At 41.7% G+C, this 26,526-nt stretch overlaps 1 protein-coding gene across 1 annotated transcript in view; it reads right to left on the minus strand.

Annotated features, from left to right (window-relative positions):
- lztfl1 (leucine zipper transcription factor-like 1) overlaps positions 1-21,558 on the minus strand; it is a 33,277-nt gene extending 11,719 nt beyond the window's left edge. Inside the window, exons 1-5 of the mRNA XM_060849979.1 lie at positions 21,466-21,558; positions 16,796-16,920; positions 10,890-11,084; positions 8,553-8,610; positions 5,113-5,184 (exon numbers count right to left, since the gene is read on the minus strand). Of these exons, the coding sequence (XP_060705962.1) occupies positions 5,113-5,184; positions 8,553-8,610; positions 10,890-11,084; positions 16,796-16,920; positions 21,466-21,468 (453 nt within the window). The 5' untranslated portion in view covers positions 21,469-21,558. The remainder of the gene's footprint in view (positions 1-5,112; positions 5,185-8,552; positions 8,611-10,889; positions 11,085-16,795; positions 16,921-21,465) is intronic.
- Between the last annotated feature and the right edge of the window lie 4,968 nt (positions 21,559-26,526).

Genomic DNA, 26,526 nt, shown 5'->3' on the forward strand with positions numbered 1-26,526 from the left:
TTAAAGTCTATAATTTGTAATAATCACCTAAGTGACTTTGGTCCCTCAAGTAGTATCAGACATTAAACTGAATAGAGAAAAAAATGTCTAATTCTATGAGTAACAGGCAAATAATATCAATGAATCACACATATTATTGCACAAAGAGGAGGAACCTTTTATTGGTGAATTTATTGTTGTAATTTTGATGGAATGGCAAGGAAACTCTCACCAGAATAAATAACAATTACTCTTTACAGAATTGCTGCAACTCTTCAAAAGGTACAGCAGATAAACGGAACTTGAGAGGGTACAGAAAAGATTTATGAGGATATTGCCAGGGATGGAAGGTTTGAACTATAAGGAGAGGCTGAAAGGGCTGGGGCTTTTTTTTGACTACAGCACAGGCTGAGAGTGACCTTACAGAGATTTATAAAATCATGAAGGGCATGAATAGGATAAATAGATAAGGTAATTTTCCCAGGGGTGGGTGGGGCTGGAGGTTTCAAAACTACAGGGCATAAGTTTAAGGTGATGGATAAAGACTTTAAAAAGACCTTTTTCATGCAGAGGGTGGTGCATGTATTGAACAAGCTGCTAGAGGAAATGGTGGAGGTTGGTACAGTTACAACATTTAAAAGACATCTGGATGGGTATATGAATAGGAAGGGTTGAGAGACATATGGGCCAAATGGGACTAGATCAGATAGGGATGTCTGGTCAGCGCAATGGGTTGGATCGAAGAGTCTGTTTCCAGGTAAGTCAGAATGGCCACACTTACTCACTTTATATTGTACTGCGATTCTACCCATGTCAGCTTCTCCCTCTCACCCGTTGGCTACTCCTTCTTCACCCAGCCAGCCCCCAAGTCACCTCTAATTCATGTCTCCCCATCTTCACCATCCTGTCCAGGAGAGAATTCTTTCACCATTTCTCTGCTTCCCTACCCTTCCTGGTCTCTAAACTGACTTGCCATCACTTTCAGCTTTTCATTAATGCTGCTTTGGCATGAGATCTCTCACCCTGCTGTACCTTTCAACTTATTTCCTCCCCAAATTCTCCACCAGCCTTACATCTGGCATGAGATCTGTAGCTGAGTTGGTAGCATTCTCACCCAAGTCAGAAGTTTGTGAGTTCAGCGAAGCTAGACACCTGAAAGTGCAGTCCAAAGGAGGGGTTGCATTGGTGACATCAAGGCTGTTGATAAATTAAACTGAGGCCCCATCTACCCTCCCAGACAGATGTAAAGGATCCACTGCATTGAGAAGGGGAGTTATGTCCTTGCCAATATTTCTCTATTGTTGAAAATGTGTTGCTGGAAAAGCGCAGCAGGTCAGGCAGCATCCAAGGAGCAGGAGAATCGATGTTTCGGGCATAAGCCCTTCTCTCTCAACTGTTATCTCTAAAGAAAAACTTGGTCATTATCACATTGTTGCTTAAAGAATGTTACTGAACCACATTTCCTACAATTGGCTGTAAATTACTTTGGAACATCCTTAAGTCATGAAAGGCACAATATAAATGCAAATCCTTCATTCTTTGCTCCTTCCTCCCATAACACATCAACAACCTGCCCAATACAAGACTCCCACTATCCACATTTTGGTCTTCTCTGAATGTTTAGCCAGTTGTAAATAAGAATTGTTTTACTCAAACTATGCACTACAGAAAACTGAACATTTTAAAATCAAATTGCCATACTGAGATGTGCAGGAAGGAAGTGGCAACAGACTCAGGAGGTAGGCCAGAGTAAGAGCAGATGAGTTGCGAAAAGTACAAAGGCACAAGCAGATCAGCCAAGATCTTACCGTATGGTGGAACAGGTTCAGCCAAGTAGGCTACTCCTACTCCTAAGGTCTATGATCCAATGTTCTATGTTTCTTTGAGAAGAATGAGGAAGGTGATCAGAAATTACAGCAGGACCTTGATCAGCTGGGAAGTGGGCTGAGAAATGGCAAATAGAGTTTAATATAGATCACTTTGAGGTCTTGCATTTTGGAAAGCCAAATCAAGGTAGAAGTTTCATAGTCGGACCTTGAGGAGTTAGTGGTACAGACGGATCTTGAAGTTGAAGTGCACGGTTCTCTGAAAGTGGAGTCAGAGGTAGGCAGGTAAGTGAAGAAGGCTTTTAGCACATAGGCCTTCAATCAGGGCACTGAGTATACAAGTTGAGAAGTTATGTTACAGTTGTGCAGGATGTTGGTGAGGCCACCCTTAGAGCATTGTGCTCAGTTTTGGTCACTTTGCTAGAGAAAGGATGATATAAACTGGAAAGAGTGCAGAAGAAATTTACAAGGATGTTGCCAGTACTCAAAGGTCTGAGTTATAGGGAGATATTGGACAAATGAGGACTTTTTTCTTCAGAACGCAGAAAATTGAGGGGTGTATAAGATCAGGAGAGGCATAGCTTTGGTGAATGCACTCGGTCTTTTCCCCTGGGGAATTGAGGACAAAGGGGCATCAGTTTAAGGTTAGAGGGGAAAGAATAAAGGGAACCAGAGGGGCAACATTTTTTTTCCACACCGAGGGTGCTACGCATATGAAATGAGCTGCCACTATAAGTGGTTGAGGTGGGAACATTAAAAAATTTAGAAGACATTTGGACAAATATATAGATAGGAAAAGTTTAGAAGGATATGGGCCAAAGGGCCTGTCTCTGTGCTGTAGCACTCTGTGACTCTATGAGAACAAAGGTCAGACCAGCACTGGCAAACAGGAGAAAGGATGCAGCCACAAGTCTGAAATAGGGTTCTCAATGGGAATGGGCAGGTTAGAATAAAGGAATAAATTTAAAACTAGACTCAATCTAATTTAAGGTTTACCCATCAGTAACAATAACGTTCACCTATAGTGCCATCTATAACAATGAAGCCAGAAGATACATAGGATTAGTAGGGAAATTAACATTCCATGATTGAATTAGTTTATTTATAAACAAAGTATATTCAGTGATTAATCCATTGTTTTGCTTAACAGTAGCCAAAGCAGATCATGACATTTTATCATGTGACTCTGCTTAGCTTCACTTGACAAAGAAATGCACTATGGGATTTGCAAACAGATTGAAGAAATAACCTCCTGCTTTTGAGTCACAGCTGCAAGACTGATGGGCCCTGTTTAGCTTATATACAGACTCGCAAGGTTGAATTAGGCTGAGGTAATATACTCCTCACTCATAGCCTTATCAAAAAATCAATTACAGCAGTACCCTTGTACTGGTATATTTTAATTGTTTAGATGTGGAGCAATTGACTGAATGTAATCTTTATGTTAAGAGTTTCAGATGCTGTCAAATTTTAATCAAACTTTGCTCTAGTGTCTCATGCTCAACTGCTCAAATAAATACTATTCTAAACAATGTTCTGTAATCAGGTGCCACCAAAGTTTCCATTTGACCGCTCAGGACCACTGTCTGAATTGGATTTTGCTTTGCAGCTGCTAAAAGACTGTAACGCCAAGCCATGTCACTAGATGGCTCCTCACTCCAAAGGGGGTTGGCAAACAGATATTGAAGCCAAAGATCAGGCCGAATGATCTTCTTGCTTTCTCTGAAGTTATTATCAGCAAAGACAGAAATTAGTCTGGGTTGGTTACAGGGCCCAGGTGACACTGGATGAGCAGTGTGTGCCTGGACAGATCATTCAAGGCCTACTTGCAACTGAACCTGAATTGGAAATTTGTAATCTTTGCAGGTGAAATCAATGTTTGGGCACCAGCAAAGCACTTGGTTAAATTTCAGAATAGAATCTCATCCACAAATGCAAACAGTGATCCAATCATCATTACTGTGAATTTGAGGGACAAAGGATTGGAAGCAGCAAAGGAATACCATGGTTCCTCATGGCCCAATAAGAAAGCTTCTTTCTACTTCTATTGTGCAAAATGCTGAATAATCTTTAGTGGGTGAACTACTTATTGGAAATAAATTTCGTAGAGCTATCTACCGGAGATGTCTAAACATTGGTTCCCAAAAACTTCACACTGAGATCAATGGCTATGTAAATACTACATAGCTGTTCCAATACAAAATTGGTAATGCTGAGCAAACCTTAGAAGGAAAAGGCTGTCAATCTGAAATGTTAACAGTTTCTCTCACCACAGATGCTGTCTGATTTGCTGATATATCTTGGATGCAAACTTTTGTGATGTCAAATTTTCTTACTTTAAAATCCTCTGCTATAATTTTGACAAGTTAATCTATTTACCTCTACAACCGCCTGCTCCTCCCATCTATACTATATACTGTGCCACTGAACAGTCAGCAAACAATCTTCATTTACATCATCTAAATAAAAAAATAAAAATCTGGGATTCTAACACAATTCCCTGTGGAAAATCAGTCACATATAGCCCATTTGAGTACATTCCATTTTCTTACTCTGAGTTGTTCAACAACAAACCAATGCTATGTCTAAATATCTTTCCCCAATTCCACGCGCTTTTACTTTTTGGTAATGGTCTATGATGTTAAGTTTTGCTAAATGCCTTCTGCAAATTCAAATAATATCTTTTATCTACCACATCTCTTATCTCCTCAAATCTTTAAACTAGATACACTAGACATCCTTTACAAATCCACACTGGCTCTGATCAATTCATTTTTAACCAAGTGTTGAGTCAATTTTGTTCCCAATATAATTTCTAGTAACTTTCTCATAACTGATATTTAACTAAGATGATTCCAAACTTAGTTTGGTTTACCTATCCTTAAATAATGAAGGGACATTGGCAGTTTCTAAAATCAAAGTCTAGATTAGAGTGATGCTGGAAAAGCACAGCAGGTCAGGCAGCATCCAAGCAGCAGAAAAATTGATGTTTTGGGCAAAAGTCCTTCATCCTTTCCTGATGAAGGGCATTTTGCCCAAAACATCGATTTTCCTGCTCCTCGAATGCTGCCTGACCTGCTGTGCTTTTCCAGCATCACTCTAATCTAGACTTTGATTTTTAAAATTTGCAGTTCTCACTTTTGTCTAGTTTCTAAAATCAAGACAATTCCTAAAGATAGACCAACTTCCTTTCAACATAAATTGTAGTCAATTAACACAATCATAATTTAGCATTATTTTTATTTCAAAGTGTTTCAAATGTACTTATTTTAGTCACATCCACACATTTTTCTCAAACATGTATTACCTTACTTAAGAGTTCAGACACTCCTCCTTCATTTAGTGGAGCAAGTTTAGGTTTACCGATTTCTGTGTTTGCCTGCAGTAAAGAGGGGAACAGGAATTAGTACATCAGACCACCATGTCAGAAAAGATAGAGGCCCATATCCTTCCAGCCTCCAGGTAATCCAAAACTGGACATGCGAGAAGTGATGGGTATCTAGACCTTACGGTGGTCCTGACAAGATCTGTTGGAGAATTTCACAGGAAGCTTAAACTTCTGATGGCAACACCCAGGAAACCTGCTCCTAGGTCCCTCCATGAATGCTTCTGATACTGTGCTAGAGTCAGAGACTCCAATCAGTTCCTTGGAATCTAGCCAAGTATTTTCCCAGGAAATGTTATTTGGTTTAATTTAACGTTAATGGAAATATTAGACAAAAATCTTTATCTATCGCCTGGGTAACCCCAATCTCACCCACTGGTATCCACACTAACCCCCGAATCCACCACCACCCCAACTAACCCTGTGACACCTCATCTGCCTCCCAAACAGCTCCCAATCATCAAATATACCCACTTGCCACCTCACCCAGCATATCCAATTATTTCACCCAGCCTTTCAAGTTCCACCTGTCTCACAGCTGTGTCACAACATATCTGAACAGGCTATTTAAAGAAAAATATCTCCCACTCAATGCATTCACTCATTCATTCGTCTACTCATCATTTCACTAACATTCAGCCATTCACTTAAACTTACGCTGAACCATCATATTTACCAAATGGCAGCTAATGCTTTAAAATGAGTGAATGATTGGTCTTTCTTGAATTGTCCAGCACTTGATCACAACTATCTGAGGGCAGAACGTTCTGCACTAATAGTAAAGTAAAGCTTGAAACACCCAACAAGAAATACAGAGCAGTGCCATTGCAGGCTGGGGTGGGTGGATGGAGGTTGGGGGCAGGGGCGGAATTTGGATGGAGCGGCAATCCATCAATGATCACTGCTCCTCAGAAGGTCAGGGTCTGTAGATCATGCTACTCTACAGTTGGCAATATCCTTATTATGCTCGATGATAGTAACAAAGTAAATTTACAAAGTTGTTGATTAAAAGATTATCAAAATAAACTCCAAAAATGGTAGAGGACTACAGTAAATGGGAGTCGATTATAAATTAAAAATGGCTCTCATTGGTAAATTATCCAGCATGAGAATTTGCAGTCAGGAAAGGACGGGTCATGATTTAAACAAAGGATCAACAGTAACTAAGCAAAATGTATAAATAAACAAAAAAAGTAATTATGTGATCAAAGTGATAAAATTTAACTGAATAGAAATATCAACATTAGGATCTAAATTGCATTAAATATTAAATATGACATGTCCTGACAGTGTTTCAATCAATTTTATTTGTGCACACTCCATATATTGCTGACGTAAACATTTTTGGGGTACTAAGGTTCAGTCGAAATAAGGGAAAGCTAATAGAGCTAGTTGCTATTTCTGTACAAAAGTCACATTTTCAGGTGAAGAAAGATGTACAATTAAACTGGGAAATTGTAACATTGCTGCCAGGTATAATGCTTTAGATTCATAAGAACAGCATCATACTTCCTGGCTCAATGTTGAAATGCATACAGCAATTATTAATAAAACCATCTCCCCTGCTTTGCTGGTTGAAGTTCTCTCTACAGTCCAATCTATCATTGCTTTTACCTTTAGACTTGACTTTGCAACATTCTTTTGGCATAATCTCTGTAAATCCAAAGTTCTACACCCACATACTTATTTGCATTAAGTCCCATTCACCTTTCACTATTGTTCTCAGTGAGAAGCAATATTTACATTGACTTTAACATTTTCTTCCTATGGCCTGATGTTAAAATTTGTTATATGGTATTTCTGTGAAACACCTTTGAATGTTTTACAATGTTGCAGGTGCCTTATAAAATTAGTGAATTCTTGTCTTGACAAATGCTATTGATTGCTACAGGCGGACGTTTACACCACCTGGATTTACTGATCAGTAATCCATGCGTCTGGTACTCTGTCATCTATTACCCTGAACTTCTCTTCCCATGACAAATTACTCTTCCTTTTATACTATTTTACCCATTTATTCATTTTGAATCTTTTCCTCTCTCTATTTATTATTTGTGACTTTAATCCTGTAATTATTACTCCAAGCACTTTCTATAAGACCATAAGACATTGGAACCTAAAAGGCTATTGAGCCACTGAGTCTGTTCTGCCCTTCAGTGAGATTATGGCTGATCTGATAATCCTCAACTCCACTTTCCTGCCTTTACCCCAAAACCCTCGATTTCCTTTCTGATAAAAAATCATTCTACCTCTGCTTTGAATATACTTAACAACCCTTCCTCCATTGTCCTCTGCAGTTCTTTGCTACTCAAGTATGTGACCCTTTGGGTATTCTATTTAGAAGGGTAGAAAGCATACATTTCCCCTGTATTTGTTGCTCTGGCAGGCCAATATATTTTATCATTACTTTCTGTTTAAGTTTCAAGTCTGATTAACTGTGCTTCATCTTTCCCAATATTATAATCTTTTCTTTCAGTCTCCCATTGCTCATGAAAGTCATATGTCATTAGTTTCTGTATTGCACCTTTCCTTCAGTTTATTGAGTAGATTCTTTACATTATTCAAATAGTGCACTGATACCTCGTCGCAGTGTTTGACTGTTCCTGCCAATCACTTTTTGATTTTGTTCATGAAGTCATCATTTAGTTTTCCAAAGCACATAACCCTATTATATTAGCTGTTTGTTCTCACCACAGATTTTGTGCATTGCCAGCATTTTCTATTAGCGTTTCAGAACTCCATCAACTTGTGGTAGATTGTGATTTACTTAAATTAGAAATATTTGCAATGTTCACTTTACAGAAAAATTATACTCGTTAAAATATTAACAAGTAGAGTGAAATGAAGGAGAAATTGACCATTTTCTTTACCATCTGCAGAGCTGAATGCAACGATATTGAAAATGTTGCGGGGGAGAAACTGATTTGTGTAGTGTTATTTAGATGGTACAATTGAAAAATACTGAGTGAGTTGCACAGGATAGCCTGCAGTGCTGCGTCTTCCTGGGGAAACAATGGTCTAATTTTTCAGATCATTCAGATCACTGTTCTGTGCTGCCATAATTTTCACACTGCCCTCTATTGTGTAGTTTAGAAAATACAGTGCAGTACTTTTATTCCAAACTATCTGGGACACTTGTAATATCTACTCTTTTGTGGATTCTATAGAGCTGTATTTTGTTCATTATTGGTAAATGTTGGATTTGGGAGACAAGCTGTCTTTTCTCACTGAAATTAAACAACCCACAGCTTTGCAAAAATATTGCAATAAACTTTGTACTGCACTCTATTTGAAAAATAACTGTTTAATTTTAAAACATTAAACAAATGATTGAGTTTAATTTACATTTAAAATAAACTCACTTTTTTTCCTGAAGTAAATTCTGCCTTTTCAAATTCTGCCACTTGTTCCAAGAGTTCTCTGTAGTGAAATGAAAAAAAAAGCACAAATTACAATGTGCAATTACGTGGAGTCAGTTGAAGCAGCCTAGCTAGCAGTCCAGAATCCAAATGAACCCTCAAAAAAAATCAAAGCTTTCTCCCCCACATCGTCAATATTTTCTAGCTCTGTGTAGGAACCTGCTGCTTTCCAGGACCCAACCATTGAGCTGAGTCAAACACAAAATAGAATCCAAAGGGTTTTTACAAATATATTAAGGACAGAAGGGTAACTAGGGAGAGAATAGGGCCCCTCAAAGATCAGCAAGGGGCTTTTGCGTGGAGCCTCAGAAAATGGGGGAGATATTAAATGAATATTTTGCATCAGTATTTACTGTGGAAAAGGATGTGGAAGATATAGACTGTAGGGAAATAGATGGTGACATCTTGCAAAATGTCCAGATTACAGAGGAGGAAGTGATGGATGTCTTGAAATGGTTAAAGGTGAATAAATCCCCAGGACCTGATCAGGTGTACCTGAGAACTCCATGGGAAGCTAGAGAAGTGATTGCTGGGCATCTTCCTGAGATATTTGTATCATCAATAGTCACAGGTGAGGTGCCGGAAGACTGGAGGTTGGCAAACATGGTGCCACTGTTTAAGAAGGGCGGTAAAGACAAGCCAGGGAACTATAGACCGGTGAGCCTAACCTCGGTCGTGGGCAAGTTGTTGGAGGGAATCCTTAGGGATAGATGTACATGTATTTGGAAAGGCGAGAACTGATTCGGATTAGTCAACAGGGCTTTGTGCGTGGGAAATCATGTCTCACAAACTTGATTGAGGTTTCTGAAGAAGTAACAAAGAAGATTGATGAGGACAGAGCAGTAAATGTGATCTATATGGACTTCAGTAAGGCGTTCAACAAGGTTCCCCATGGGAGACTGATTAGCAAGGTTAGATCTCATGGAATACAGGGAGAACTAGCCATTTGGATACAGAACTGGCTCAAAGGTAGAAGACAGAGGGTGGTGGTGGAGGGTTGTTTTTCAGACTGGAGGCCTGTGGAGTGCCACAAGGATCGGTGCTGGGTCCTCTACTTTTTAAATGATTTGGATGTGAGCATAAGAAGTACAGTTAGTAAGTTTGCAGATGACACCAAAATTGGAGGTGTCATGGACAGCGAAAAAGGTTACCTTAGATTACAACAGGTTCTTGACCAGGTGGGCCAATGGGCTGAGAAGTGGCAGATGGAGTTTAATTCAGATAAATGCGAGGTGCTGCAATTTGGGAAAGCAAATCTTAGCAGGACTTATACACTTAATGGTAAGGTCCTGGGGAGTGCTGCTGAACAAAGAGACCTTGGAGTGCAAGTTCATAGCTCCTTGAAAGTGGAGTGCAGGTAGAGAAGATAGTGAAGAAGGTGTTTGATATGATTTCCTTTATTGGTCAGAGTATTGAGTACAGGAGTTGGGAGGTCATGTTGCGGCTATACAGGACATTGGTTAGGCTGTTGGAATATTGCTGGAATATTGCGTGCAATTCTGGTTTCCTTCCTATCTGAAAGATGTTGTGAAACGTGAAAGGATTCAGAAAAGATTTACAAGGATGTTGCCAGGGTTGGAGGATTTGAGCTATAGGGAGAGGCTGAACAGGCTGGGGCTGTTTTCCCTGGAGCGTCGGAGGCTGAAGGGTGACCTTATAGAGGTTTACAAAATTATGAGGGGCATGGGTAGGATAAATAGACAAAGGCTTTTCCCTAGGGTGGGGGAGTCCAGAACTAGAGCGCATAGGTTTAGGGTGAGAGGGGAAAGATATAAAAGAGACCTAAGGTGCTATGTTTTCACACAGAGGGTGGAATAAGCCGCCAGAGGATGTGGTGGAGACTGGTACAATTGCAACATTTAAGAGGCATTTGGATGGGTATATGAATAGGAAGGGTTTGGAGGGATATGGGCCGCGTGCTGGCAGCTTTCGGAGTGCTGCGCCTTCATAGGTGGTTATGACAATCACCTGATGAAGGAGCAGCGCTCCAAAAGCTAGTGCTTCCAATTAAACCTGTCAAAATGATATTGGTTTCCTTAAAGTACCATATGTGTATATCATTTTTTAAATTACACTTTGGCCGTGGACATCTTTCATGAATCAGCTTAGCTATTATTACCTCTATTTCCATGTTACAGTATGTCTCTCCATTCTGTTTTATGCCATTGGCTTTAGTTTGCCACACCCTTTAAGCCTAATTCAATCATTTATACAGGAATTTATTTTTTTTTCCAAAGCTGTAATAAAACTTGTACTTTTTAATAGTCTTAAATGATTCACCTGTTTTCTAGATCAGAGATGTCTGTCTGTAACTTCAGGTACCATTTTTCAGCCTGACAGAACAACTGACGCAGAAGCAGCACATTGGTGTAAGCTGTGTTAATGAGCTCTGATTCTACCTCGCTGTGGACCACAACCTTCAGTCCATCTAACATCTCCCCCACTTCATCCACAGTGAAAGTGTCTTCAGTCAGTCTGGTAGATATAAAAAAAAGACAGATTTATAGACTTTTTCCAATTCATGAAACATGAACTGTCCTTTATTATATTTCTCTTTTAAGAAAATTAAAGTTGGATCTCCATCATAGAAATGATAATTCTCCTTTTAAAATGATTAGGACAATGCTCCTAGACATTTACCAACACCAGTTTTCAGATATCTGCTGGCAAATGTGAAGATAATGATAATGATCCTACCTGCCAGACACCAGGAACAATATCTCACACAGGCATTAACAAATACCATTCCATCCTCCCACACAGTGGGCAATGCTCACTTCTTTCCTATTGCCGCAAATAGTGCTAACACACAACCTCACTTTTAGAACTGTGGATGATGTGCATCCCCTCATACCACAGCTAGTATTCATTCTGGCAATGGCAAAAGGCAATGAATACCCTCCGCAGGGAAATCAAAGAGATGGATGAACATTCTCGGTGTGACAGAGCCAGATGAACACTATTGGTGAAGGTAAGGGAGTGGGAGAACTCAGGCGATGAGGGAGAGTAGAAAGCACTGTTCGGTATAATGGATGGGTAGAAAACAGATGCTTGAGGGATGGAGGAGAACATCATTTGCTGGGCTGAGGTAGTAAAGGTGGAAGAAAGAACATCATTGGAGTGAGGGAGTGAGAGAACATAGTTGAGGAAAGTGAGGAAGGGCTAGCATTAATCAGGAAACTAAGTTTGTGGTTGACAGGTTTATTTAGAACAATGCAAGTTAGTGAACTGAAGAAAAAAATTAACATGTACATCTTCAGTTCATGGTGAGAAATAAAGGCAAAACTGCACAGGAAGTAAGTTCATTACTTGGCTGTCTGACAATCTTCATCCCTGCTGGAGCCAGCATCGGAAGGCACAAAAGCTCTAGAATAATATGGTAAGTGGGAAGAATAAATTAGATCTAACCGTTTTAACACTGACTAGAAGATCTGAACCAAGGATGCAAAGTTCCCAACTAAGAGGAGCAAGACATTCTAAGTTCGAGCAAATTTTGAAAAGATTTGTAGCTCAGGTTGAGGTTCTGGATGAAGGTTTGCTTGCTGAGCTGGAAGGTTCGTTTTCAGATGTTTAGTCACCATACTAGGTAACATCATCAATTGAGTCTCTGGATGAAGCACTGATAGCATGGCCCACTTTCTCTGTGTGTGTTTAGGTTTCCTTGGATTGGTGATGTCATTTCCTGCGGTGATATCGTGTCCTGTTCTTTTTCTCAGAGGGTGGTAGATGGGATCCAAGTCAATGTGTTTGTTGAAAATAACAAACACATTGACTTGGATCCCATTTACCACCCCCTGAGAAAAAGAACAGGACATGACATCACCAAAGGAAATGACATCACCAATCCAAGGAAACCTAAACACACATATAGAAAGCGGGCCATGCCACCAGTGCTTCATCTGGAGGCTCACAGATGATGTTACCTGTCATGGTGGCAAAACATCCAAAAATTCTAGGTTCTGCTCAGCTGGATACAGCTGTTAAGCCACAGGGATCATCCATAAAGAATCCACAATTCTGGAGCAGCCACAGAAAATACGTGAGGCTTTGACAGCATTTCCAGAAACACTGCATACACTTGGAAAGAAATCTAAGCAGTCCATTTCTAACATAAGCCCCAGCATATTGTTCACCTTCATAGAAAGAACGGCCACTTACCTGCAATATCAGATATGGCAAGCAGCTGAGTGCATGCTGGTCCTCACTAATGGTTTGCACCCTCAGTCTGTAAATAGGATGAAGGAAAGCCTCATGTTGGCTCACATGATCTCCAAAATAATCTCCAGCTCTTGGCTAGCCAGAGAGTGTGTTTAAGCGATAAGAGAGAGAATGATGCAAGGACGCAAAGAAGTTGGCACTTGGCTTATTTCTCATCTCTTGTTCACCAAACCCATCAGGATATATCATGATGTGGCCTCCCTGATGACTAAATCTGCCTCAGCAAAAATGCAGGTGGTTTAGTCTTCAGCAGGGTCTTCATAGATCCCAAAATATAGAGAAATCTCACCATGGGCATCATAACAGAGCAAGACATGAGCAACATGCCTTCAGCATTGCTGAAGCTGTAGGAATACATTGAGTAGAAGTAATAGGAAAAAGAAATAAAAGATCTTTTATGTTACACAAGGAGCTCACTTAGAGATTCTTACAATAACAATATTGTAACAAAAACAAAACACAAAAAAGTGCTGGAGAAATTCAGTGGGTCTGACAGCAGCTGTAGAAAGAAAAATTGAGTTAACATTTTGAGGCTAATGACTTTTCAGTACTGTTTGACATTACAACATTAATGACAGTCAGTTAATGCTTCTGAACACGAAAATATATCATGCAATCTTAATTTGAGTCTCTGTTGTCCAGCAATTTGTAATAATCTATTTTGTCTTCCAAGTGGGCATTATCCCTGATGTAAATAATTTAACCAGGGAAAATGAGCAGAAGTTGTTAACAAGGTAGAGGAACTTTTGACTGAGAATGATGCTCCATTTAGGGTTGTGTCAGCCTTGCTACACTCCAAAAGTGTACACTCAGGTTCTATGAACCATGCCTACGTGCGTTCATTACAAGCTTCTCTGGGATTAGTGAGTTTTGAGAAGATTCTCAAAGGACCCACTCTCACTAGTATCCTTACATACAGATGAGGGAGGGCACCACTTTGACTGGGACAACACATCCATCCTGGGACAAGCCAAACAGAGACATGCATGAGAATTCCAAGAAGCATGGCATTCCAACCCAGAACTCTATCAACAAACACATTGACTTGGATCCTATTTACCACCCCCGAGAAAAAGAACAGAAAATGACATCACCATAGGAAATGATGTCACCAACCCAAGGAAACCTAAATAGAAAGTGGGCCTTACCAACAATGCTTCATCCGGAGGTTCATTGATGATGTTACCCAGTATGGTGACAAAACATCTGAAAACGAACCTTCCAGCTCAACATGCAAACCTACATCCAGCTTCTCTGAGAGCTAGGTGAGCAACTTCAGCCCTGACTATAATCAGGCTTCTCCTGCCCAAAGGATGCAGTGCAGTCCTCAATTTCTTCCTCCTGCAACTCTATTCCTCTGTAGTGCCAAGTTGTGAAAGACACAGCACATCACTGACCATTATGCACACCCTAACAGCTGGTCCATACTAACAGGCATCTTTAAATCTGTCCAGGAAAGTTCAGCAACCCAATGGCTTGTTCAATGAGTGCTTTTGTTCTCTTGTTGCTAAAGTTGCGTTTTCTCATTAGTGTCAATTGATGTCTTTAGGGTTTACCCTGGTCTCCAAGGAGACATCACTAATTCAGTTTGAGTGTTATAATTACCTGTGGGAGATTTACTGACACATGCTCAGAACAAGCTCTGTGAGCAAAGATCTCACTCACAGAGGTACAGAAACAGTCATGCTGTTTCAGTCTTTAATGTTGTTTCTCTCTCCACAGATCCTGTCAGAACTGCCGGGTTTATCCAACACTTTTTTTTATTACCGATTCTCAGAATCCACTGAATTATGCTTCATTTCTCAAAAGAAAGGGAAGAGCTACCATGCTTTGACCTTTAAAGGCTTTCCTGTCTGTCAAATGAAGACATATTAATCCTGTTTGTGTTCTCACCTTCATTACTTTGGCAAGTTTCAAACAGCTCAGGAAACTAATAGAACCTATTAAAGCTTGAAAGAAGATAAAACAACTACAAGGGGATACAAAGTTTAACCAAATGGGGAATATATAACAAATAGAAACAAACATTGTCATAAAATATGAATGTTAATTTTGGCAGAAAAAGTAAAAATGTTATCTAAATAGCGAAAGATTGCAGAGCTCCAAGATGCAGGTGTGCCAGTGCATAAATGGAAAAAAGTTTGAATCCAGCCACAAAAGGTAATAAGGAAAACTAATACAATATTATTGTTCATTGCAAGCAGAACTGAATACAAGTGTATGGAGATTATACAGACATTGATGAGACCACATTTCATATTGATCTCCTATGTAAATAAATTGGAAGCAGTTAAGAGAAGATAGACTAGCCAAAGATCTGGAGTGGGTGGGTTGGATTGGCTTGTTAGGAAAGGTTAGACAGACTTGATTTCTATTTGCTGAAGTTTAAAATAAAAGTAACTTGATTGAAACATAAGGTCATGAGGTGTGTTGACAGGCTGGATGTGGAAAAAGATTTCCACTTGTGGGAGATTTTCGAACTAGGGGTCACTGTTTAAAAATGGAGGGTCATCCATTTCAAACAAACAGGAGGAGAAATATTTTCTGGAGAGTCCTTGGAACTCTCTTCCTCGAAAGAGAGTGGAAGCAGAATCTTTGAGCATTTTCTTTTAAAGACAGTAGAGGTAGATAGATTCTTGATAAGCAAGAAGCTAAAAGATTATCATGGGAATGTGGGATAATTAAATCAGTTTTGCTTATTGAATAGTGACGGTCAAGGTGTTGAAGGGCCTGCTCCTAACTCTCATACTTATATGAAAGTAGGGCAGCGCAGTGACTCAGTTAGCACTATTGCCACATAGTGTCAGGGACCTGGGTTCGATTCCAGTCTTGGGCAGTTGTCTACATGGAATATGCACATTCTCCCCATGTCTGCACATGTTTCCTCCAGGTGCTCCATCTTCCTCCCACAGTCCAAACACGTGCAGGTTATGTGGACTGGCCATACTAAATTGCCCATAGTGTCCAGAGACATGCAGGTTTGGTAGGTTTGCCATGGGAAATGCAGGGATACAGGGCTAGGGAAAAAAAAGGAGATCTGGGTGGCATGTAGACTCGGTGTGGATCGGTGTAGACTCAATAAGCCGAAAAGTCTGCTTCCACAGTGTAGGGATTCTATGATTCTATGAAAGTGGTGTTAAATTTACAACTGGCTCATAAAAGATGTCACATGCATTTACAAAGATATGTAAATAAAAGATGCAAGAATGGGGTCCATTTTGGTTTGAAAGTGCCCAATATTTTTGGTGGATTTAAACTTTGCCGTCACCATAACCTGACCACCTAATGCATTTCAAATTTCTGGCATTCTGAAGGGGAGTCATATCGGACTTGAATGTTAACTTGGTTTCTCTCCCCACTTACTGAACTTCTCCAGGATTTTCTATGTTTGTTTCAAATTTGCAACATCTACATCATTTTGCTTTTATTAAAATTCCATCCACAATGTGACTCTATGACACTATGCTACGTATTCCAATATTTTCTATGGTCAGTAAAGAAGACCAATTTGAAATCTCTCTCAGGAGCTAGATAATTGCAAATGATTCCAAAAATATTGGTGAGCATCATAAAAGTATTCATTATCATGGAATACAAACTGGGATTTCAACCAAAAGGTTAAAAAAAGAGGAAAATAGAAAAATGGTTCAGAAGAAAATGTTCTCTACAGCAGATGTTAAGATATAATAGTCAGCCACAAGACGTTTTACTCTGGTATGCCACATTCAATGTGTGAGAAAACTGATACCTACACCAGGTGCCCATCCGTAAAATAAAAACGCATTCTTTCCTGATGTCCTTGATCTTGATCATCACAAAAGGTCAAAATCATGTATTTATCAACTCCTAGTGTCACAACTTATATGTTGCATCAGCAGACTCTCAGAATCTAATTAGCGATTACATATAATGTCAGATCAGTAATTCACTAATGCTTCTTAGTAGCAGTCTACAAGAGCGATATTCACCTACTGTCCTTTAAATCCTGAAAACAGGAATCAATAGTTTTGAGCCTTAGTGCCCTTTTCGAACGAGCGAAGCGCATGTAGTTGATTACAGCATTGTGATGGTGTTCATTTAACCCCAGTTCAGCCTGTGGAAAAAAAAATTCAGAAATTCAAATAACTTCCTATATAAGCAATTCAAATAGACAATATTCATCAACTTTTTGTTTCAATGTGAAAACTGTAAACAGTTAAAATTATTAGAAAACATGATCACCAAATTGTTTTTTCTTTGGCTTTATTAATGTTTAGTCAGGAATCCCCATGATAAGATTGTGAATAATCATTTCCAACAGCATAAATGAACTGAAATAAAAGCAAAACCTTGTGTTTGTTGAAGGTACCCAATAAAAATAGAAAATGCAGGAGAAACTCAGTAGGTCTAGTTATCTGAGAGAGACATAGAGTTAATGTTGAGTTCAATATGGCTTCTTTTCAGAACTGAAGAGAGAGACAAATGTGATAAGTACAAATGACTTAATTCAATTTCCTCAATAGTGGGCTCCAATAAATCTTCACCCACTAATACATTGATATTCATTGTTTGATTATATTGTTTTCTGTTGTTACGATCCCAGCTAATGTTATTACTGGACAAACCAGACCCAACATTGAAATTTAGTTTGGCAGATCATATTTTGCTTTGTTTTGTTATTATTCAAATATGTGGTTTTTACTGAAATACAAGCAGCAATGCTACAGATTTGGTTTTAACAATAAATCAAAAATGTCGTACAAGAACAATATGAGGATCAAATAGAATAAACCAAGCTAGTTACACAACACAATGTGAAAGATTCCAAAATACATCTATCCCAACACCACCCTTTCATAGTACTCATGCATTAGAGTGTTCCCTTCTCTCTCACATCTGTAATTTTAACTTAGCTGTTTGTTTCAATTCCTAGTCTTGAGAGTCTGAATCTTTTCCTTGATTACTCACACAATTGAGCTCAAGCTTTCTCAGCCTCAAATAATCTCTTCAGGGTTCAAACTAAGCATTTCTGGTCTGGAAATTTAAACTAAACCCCCTATGTTGAGGTAACCCATTTCCTAACTGTTCTGAACCAATTTATTCCTCCAGGAGAAATTGTTCTTACATCCAACTGCAGCCAGTACTTCTGTGAACTGAAATCAGAAGCTTTACAATTCATGGGTTCTTCTCCCAAGGGAAAAAAAGTCAATTCCTGATTCTTTTAAACCAAATATTTACTCTGACCAATTGTAAAACTCTCACAATGCAAACAAATTCCCCATTACCACTCCAGGAGTCCCTTCCCTCTCATACTAATTCTAAATAAGTCATGGCCCCAATAAGAGTGACACTTTAATTATTAAATGCCCTCATAGAAACAAACCAAACCCACATGCCACTGGAACAAAACCCAAAAATTTAAAATTATAAGGATCATACACCTTAAATCACACTAACAGCATAAAGGTAAAAGTGGACTCTAACTTCTGTAACTGATTTTAAAAAAAACATGGAAGACCAGTCATTACAGACTTTTCAACTTTTCAACATTCTTCTTTAATTCAACTCACAAAACTGAGCACAGGAAATTCGCTAGAATTTTATTTGTCCTAACAGCCGAGTCCAAATATGACTGACTTTTATTAGTATTGATCATGCAACATCACGAGCCATTCGAACAGTCCCAATACAAGCTAGCATAAGACTACCCACTCTGTTAGAACATAGATCAAACTGGCTCAGTATTGCAACTGAAAGCATAGTTATTATGATAGTGTAAATAAATCATAACACTCCTACATTATTAATCTCATTAACAATGTTACATGATGTTAACTGACCAATCAATAATGCTTGATCGGAAGTTAAAATGATCAAATTCTTTGTCTCTCTACAGTATCGAGGTCTCTCTCTCTCTCTCCCTCCAATCTCTCATTATTAACTGAACATGCTTTGTTCTACCAAAATCTGTTACAACTTCTGTGAAATTAAACAAGTCAATGTTACAAATTTCACTTTCCAACATGCAAAATAGATGTCAAACATCAAACTTTACTTGACATTTATTTTTAAATCCATTGTCTCAACTTGTCTAGATCCTTCAGGATCTCATGAACCTCTGAAATGATAGTTGTCTAAAAACATTGCTGAGTGTAACAGCCAAATTTTATGTCAATATATAATGGACAAACTCCCCTCTGGATAGTTCATGAAAGTGAGAAGCAGAAAACCAGAAACTACTTTGACAGATCAACAATGTTTACTTCTTTCGCCACCAGTTTTACATTGCTTCGTCCCATCTTAGAAAATTTTCAATTCTCTCCGTTCCTGTCCAATCCCACATTATAAGAAATTTGCTTAATAGCAGCACCATTTAAACTAATGGGACTGGATTCATACTATAGCCAATAAGGGTAAGGAAAGGTTGCGTTCTATAAATAATCGTCTAAACTCTTCAATTGCATTATAGCCAATTCGTGTTGAAGAAACATGTGTAATAGCAGAACCGACTAGACAGAAAGAGAAAGAGAAAAAGGAAAAAAAAATTACATTTAGAAGTCTCCAGCAAGAATTTTCCACCTACAGAAGTAAGCTCCCACAGTTTAAATGTTTTTTATTCATTCTTTACAATATGAACATCATTGGCATTTACTGACCATTTCCAGTTGTTCATGAGCAATTGATGGTGAGGCCATGCTAGAAGGTACCTAAAAGGCAATTACGGTGGGTACGTTTGGAATCACAAGTTGGCCAGAATAGGTAAGGACAGTAGATTTCCTCATCTTAGGACATTAGCAAACCTTTCATCTATCCCCTTTTTGGGCCTTGAAAGTTGAATAACATTCCAACAACATTAATAGGCTCCTTAGATTTAAAATTGCAGTCTTCACATTCTGCAACAAATTTAATTCTGATTAATGATGCAAATTCAGCAATCTACTATGATTAATTTGTGATCATTCACAACTCAACACATCTCTTCCTTGTTCCAAATTGCTGGACAATTTAAAAAGTATTACACCAACAGTCACTGGTCACAATGCCAGTATTTGGTACTTAAGATAAAATCCCCGGTCCTCACCCCACTAATCTCTGGATACAGCATATTATCCGCCGTCATTTCCACCACCAACAATCAGATCCCACCACCAGAGATATATTTCCTTCCCCACCCCTATCAGCATTCCATTCCCTCCGCGACTCCCTTATTAGGTCCACACTCGCCACCAATGCACCCTCCATTCCTGGTACCTTCCCTTGTTGTCGCAAGAGATGTAAAACCTGCTCCTTCACCTCCCTCCCTCATCTCTGACCAAGGCCAGAGAGGATTCTTCCACATCCAGCAGACATTTTCCTACACATGCGTCCGTTGCTTTCGACGTGGTCTCCTCTACATTCGGGAGATAAGATGCTAACTCGCAGAACTTTTCAGGGAACGTCTCTGGGACACACTCACCAAACAACCCCACCGTCTTCCAGCTGACCAATTCATCTTCGCCAAGGACATATAAGTCCTGGGCCTCCTCCAACGCCAAATCCAAGTCATCCTTTACCTGGAGGAAGAACACCTCATCTTCCGCCTTGGGACCTGACAACCACATTGCATCAACATCGACTTCACCAGTTTCCTCATTTCCCCTCACCCCAAATTCAACCCTCCAACTTGGCACTGCCCTCTTGAACTGCCCTACCTGTCCATCTTCATTTCCACCTATCCACACCAACTTATCACCATCATTTTCTAGATTAGAGTGGTGCTGGAAAAGCACAGCAGTTCAGGCAGCATCCGAGGAGCAGGAAAATCGACGTTTTGCGCAAAAGCCCTTCATGAAGAATAGAGGCAGAGGGCCTGCAGGGTGGAGAGATAAATGGGGAGGGGGGAGGGGGAGGAGGAGAAAGCAGCATAGAGTACTCTATGAAGGGGAGAGGGAAGGGGGATGGGGGTGGGGAGAAAGCAGCATAGAGTACTTTATGAAGGGGAGGGGAGAAAGCTGCATAGAGTACTCTATGAAAGGGAGGGGGTGGGGGGCTGGGGAGGGGGGAGGATGGGCGCTGGGGGGATGGGGATGGGGAGGGGGTGGGCGCTGGGGGGATGAGGAGGGAGGTGGGGGGGATGGGGAGGGGGGAGGTGGGGGGGATGGGGAGGGGGAGGTGGGGGGGGGGAGGGGGGGGGATGGGGAGGAGGGAGGTGGGGGGGATGGGGAGGGGGGAGGTGGGGGGGATGGGGAGGGGGGAGGGGGGGGGGATGGGGAGGGGGGAGGTGGGGGGGATGGGGAGGGGGGAGGTGGGGGGGATGGGGAGGGGGGAGGTGGGGGGGATGGGGAGGGGGGGGTGGGGGGGGGGGGGGGGGATGGGAGGGGGGGGGGGGGGGGGGGGGGGGGGGGGGGGGGGATGGGGAGGGGGTGGATGGGGAGGGGGGTGGGGGGGGATGGGGAGGGATGGGGGGGGGGGAGGGGGAGGGGGGGGATGGGGAGGGGGGGGGGGAGGTGGGGGGGGATGGGGAGGGGGTGGGCGCTGGGGGGATGGGGGGGGGGTGGGTGGGGGGAGAGGGGAGGTGGGGATGGGGAGAAAGCATCATAGGGGAGGGGGAGGGGGAGTTAAGAGTTGACGGTTGAGTGATGGGGGAACATAGCCTCGGACTCTCGCACATGACACTCACCATGCCGCGCTACAGGAAAGGCAACGCCGCTGTGCACCCCCCGAACCCGCGACTGTGCCGCTCACTCCTCGGCCCAGCAGGCCCCGGCCTGGACTCATCACCATGGAGACGGCGCGCGTCACCCAGCCGCGCCCACGTGCCCGCAGCCCCGTGCCCGGCCCGAGCTGCTGCTGCTGCTCCCTGCCCGTGTTCATAAACATATCACAGACGTTCCGACACTCTGACGGGTAGTCTCACCCACCCGGAGATGCCAACTTGCATTTTATTGCTGCTTTCCGTTAGCCTGACATTTGCTCCGATGGGCTGGCAGTGCAGCCGGCACCACCCTCTGTCTGTGGCTGAACTGTCCAGTGATTTTGGAGCAACCAGGACATTCATGAATTCGGAGCTGGGGCTTTGCACCAAACCTTCCTTCTCGCCTTTCCTCTCCTCCTCAGCAGATGGGTCACACCTCCACACTCACTTCCCTCCAAGGCCCCAAGGGATCCTTCCATATCCGCCACAAATTCACCTGTACCTCCACACACATCATCTATTGCATCCGCTGCACCCGATGTGGCCTCGTCTATATTGGTGACAGGCCGCTTACTTGCGGAACGCTTCAGAGAACACCTCAGGGACGCCCGGACCAACCAACCCAATCACCCCGTGGCTCAACACTTTAACTCTCCCTCCCACTCCACCGAGGACATGCAGGTCCTTGGACTCCTCCACCGGCAGAACACAACTACACGACGGCTGGAGGAGGAGCGCCTCATCTTCCGCCTGGGAACCCTCCAACCACAAGGTATGAATTCAGATTTCTCCAGTTTCCTCATTTCCCCTCCCCCCACCTTGTCTCAGTCGGTTCCCTCAACTCAGCACCGCCCTCCTAACCTGCAATCCTCTTCCTGACCTCTCCGCCCCCACCCCACTCCGGCCTATCACCCTCACCTTGACCTCCTTCCACCTATCCCACCTCCATCGCCCCTCCCCCTAGTCCCTCCTCCCTACCTTTTATCTTAGCCTGCTTGGCTCTCTCTCTCTTATTCCTGATGAAGGGCTTATGCTCGAAACGTCGAATTCTCTATTCCTGAGATGCTGCCTGGCCTGCTGTGCTTTGACCAGCAACACATTTTCAGCTGTGATCTCCAGCATCTGCAGACCTCATTTTTTACTAGTAGCAGATTATTCGACAGAGCCTTCCTGCAGGTACTGATTACAGTATCTGCTCTCAGCAAAATAAAGTCCAGCAATTGAGAACTGGCACTAAGGTGGGCAAAAACATTATATGGTTTCACGGAGATAGCAAGCAAGGATCTTATTTTTCTAATAGAACTGAACTTGCTGGAGAAACTCGGCAGGTCTGGCAGCAGAGAAAGCAGTCAGTGAAGACCGGACCCGAAACGTTGACTCTGCTTTTATTTCAGCAATTTCTGGTTCTTGTTTCCCATTTCCAACACCTGCAGTTTTTTTTTGGTTTTGGCAAAAGTGAAAAGCCAAAAGAATACAAATGTTTGCTATCTTGAATCCCACCAGAACGTTTGCCAATGCCTAAGATTTCGAGACCAGAGGAATCATTCAGTATACGAGGAGAATATAAGAACTCTTGTGGTGGTGTTTCTAACTCTGAACTAAGAGTAAGTGAGGACTGCAGATGCTGGAGATCAGAGCAGAAAATGTGTTGGTAGAAAAGCGCAGCAGGTCAGGCAGCATCCAAGGAGCAGGAGAATCGATGTTTTGGGCATGAGCCCTTCTTCAGGAATGAGGAAGGTGTGCCAAGCAGGCTAAGATAAAAGGTAGGGAGGAGGGACTTGGGGGAGGGGCATTGGGAATGCGATAGGTGGAAGGAGGTTAAGGTGAGGGTGATAGGCCGGAGTGGGGGTGGAGAGGTCAGGAAGAAGATTGCAGGTTAGGAAGGTGGTGCTGAGTTTGAGGGATTTGACTGAGACAAGGTGGGGGGAGGGGAAATGAGGAAACTGGAGAAATCTGAGTTCATTCCTTGTGGTTGGAGGATTCCTAGGCGGAAGATGAGGCGCTCTTCCTCCAGCTGTCGTGTTGCTATGGTCTGGCGATGGAGGAGTCCAAGGAACTGCATGTCTTTGGGAATTGAAGTGTTGAGCCACGGGGTGGTTGGGTTGGTTGGTCCGGGTATCCCAGAGGTGTTCTCTGAAACATTCCGCAAGTAGGCAGTCTGTCTCCCCAATATAGAGGAGGCCACATCAGGTGCAGCGGATGCAGTAAATGATGTGTGTGGAGGTGCAGGTGAATTTGTGGCGGATATGGAAGGATCCCTTGGGGCCTTGGAGGGAAGTAAGGGGGGAGGTGTGGGCGCAAGTTTTGCATTTCTTGCAGTTGCAGGGGAAGGTGCCGGGAGTGGAGGTTGGGATAGTAGGGGATGTGGACCTGACAAGGGAGTCACGGAGGGAGTGGTCGTTTCAGAACGCTGATATGGGAGGGGAGGGAAATCTATCCCTGGTGGTGGGGTCCATTTGGATGTGGCAGAAATGACAACGGATGATATGATGTATATGGAGGTTGGTGGGGTGGTAAGTGAGGACTAGCTGAGCTGGAAGTTCAGCCTCAACCTGAGCTACAAATCTTTTCAAAACTCGCTTTTCCAAATATTACCCTATTATTTCTATGTACACTAGAAAACAAAAAAAAGAGAAAGGGTGAAGAATTTGGACTAATTGAATAGTATAAAACTTTGAGAAAATGTAGTGTACATCCAACTTCTTTATGAAAGTTACAACCGAATCTGTTTCCAACACCATTTCAGATTGGACAGTCCAGATCATAGCAACTCACAGCTAAAGAAAATCTCCTCTTTAGATAGTTATCTTTAAATCGGCATCTTCTGGTTATCAATGCTCTTTTCTCCTTATTCATTCTATTGAAAGTTTTTATGATTGTAAATACCTGTTAAATATCTCATGCAGCTTTTTCAAACCTGTTTTGAGGGGCTTCTGTCGTGCAGTTATAGTGTCCCTACCACTGAGCCAGGAGGCCCAAGTTCAGGACCCACCTTCTTCAGAGGTCTGTAAGAAGGTCTCTGAGCAGATTGTGTAAGTATCAAATCTGGTTAGTCTTTGCAGAGACTGTCAAAGTCATTTGGCAGAATGCATCATCGTCAGAATTTTCCAACAAGCACTGAGACTAGTGGTGGGAAGGGCAGTAACTGTGAGATCCTTTATGTACACTTAGACTCTCTGCGTCACCGCACACTGGTCTTGAAACAGCGGTGGTGGAGGGATCACTAGAGACTGTCACACACCTCCTTCTGGAATGTGCCTTTGCAAAGCAAGTCTGGGGAAAGGTGCAGTGGTTTTTGTCAAGGTTCACCCCAAGCAGCTTTGTGACGCAGGACTCTATGCTCTACAGTCTGTTCCCTCGGACACAACATTGAGATAAACATCAGCTGTGCCTGGAGGATCGTCAACTCTGTGAAAGACACTCCTTGGTTGCCTGAAAGTTGTTAGTCTTCCAGAGTAAGAAGTTGACCCCGACCGAGTGTAGCAGACAGGCACATTCAAGGTCCAAGACTACATGCTGAAGGACGCACTAAAGCTTGGGCAGCTGCCGCCAAGGAGTAGTGGGGAAAGACTACCGTCTGAGGTCTTTCCCACTTTCTGCTGGTCCCACCAGTGCCTCAAATATATGTAATTATATTGTACAAGTAAGAAATGCCTTTAAAAATTGAAAGAACTGTGGATGTGTAAATTGGAAACCAAAACAGAAGATGCTCAGCAGGTCTCGCAGCATCTGTGCAGAGAAATCAAAGTTCATGATTCAGGTCTAGTGTTCTGAGGAAGGGTCACTGGACCTGAAATGTTAACCAAGAAACGCCTTTAGTCAAACACCAATGTTTGTTTATTTGTTCACATGCTACAGTATAGAATTGAACTGCCTCAGTGACTCTGTGTGTATATGTGTGTGTGCGCGCACGTGTGTGTGTATATAAAGATATTTTTTACGAATAGTTTCTTTGCATTGTCACAAACCTTTCAGAGACCAATAACTTTCAGAAATATATTTGAATTCCTCATAGCTGACTGGAAAGATCACAATAGAAAGGTTTAAGGACTTATATTGTAATGAATAAAATAAAAATAGCACTGTCAAAACATTATTCAGGAAGCTGTTTCTTTTTTAATCTACAGAAACAATCCCCCAATTAACTTTTAAAGAAAAATCTCCCTCCGTGGTTATTGAGTTTTAACAGATACAATGCATGTACATGTTCTTTATGCCTGCACTTAATTGGACACAATACTCCAACTTTGGGTTAACAGGTGATATGGACAAATTTATCAAAACTTCCTTCCTTTTGTCCTTATGTTTTCATCTATACTATCCACAATTCCACAGAGTTTTTAAAACAACCTTATTAACTTGTCCTGCTTCAATGATCCTTAGACAGCAACTTCCAAACCCACAACCACTTCCACCTAGGAGGACAAGGACGGTAGATACATGGGAACACCACTACCTGCAAGTTATCCTCCAAGTAACTCATTATCCTGACTTGGAAATATATCACTGTTACTTCACTGTTACTGGGTCAAAATCCTGGAATTCCCTCCTTAAGGGCATTGTGGGTCAACCTACAGCATATGGACTGCAGCAGTTCAAAAAGACACCTCGCCACCACCTTCTCAAGGGCAACTAGCAACGGGTAATAAATGCTGGCCAATCAGCAATGCCCACATCTCACAAGTGAATTTAAAAAATTGTTTATGTGAATCATCGACCACCAAATGCCCTAACCCTGAACCTCTTTAAGATTTGATAATTGTCTCTCTCATTCTTGCTACCAAAATCTATCAATTCACACTTCACTGTTTTAAATCTCATGTACCATGTCTGCATTTTCCACCATTGTTGATGTCCTTTCAAGTCTGCTACAGTTTTCATGGTAACCTGTTCAAGTTTTGTGTTATTTGCAAACTTTTGAATGATGGTCTTTGAGTCCAAGTCATCACTACAGATCAAAATGTGCAATTGCCCTAATACTATCCAATAGGGGATACAATGTGTTACTTATCCCTGGAATGAAAATAGTCTTTACTACTAACCCGC

The sequence above is a fragment of the Hemiscyllium ocellatum genome, chromosome 34 (assembly GCF_020745735.1).
Source record: "Hemiscyllium ocellatum isolate sHemOce1 chromosome 34, sHemOce1.pat.X.cur, whole genome shotgun sequence".
NCBI classification, from domain to species: domain Eukaryota; kingdom Metazoa; phylum Chordata; class Chondrichthyes; order Orectolobiformes; family Hemiscylliidae; genus Hemiscyllium; species Hemiscyllium ocellatum.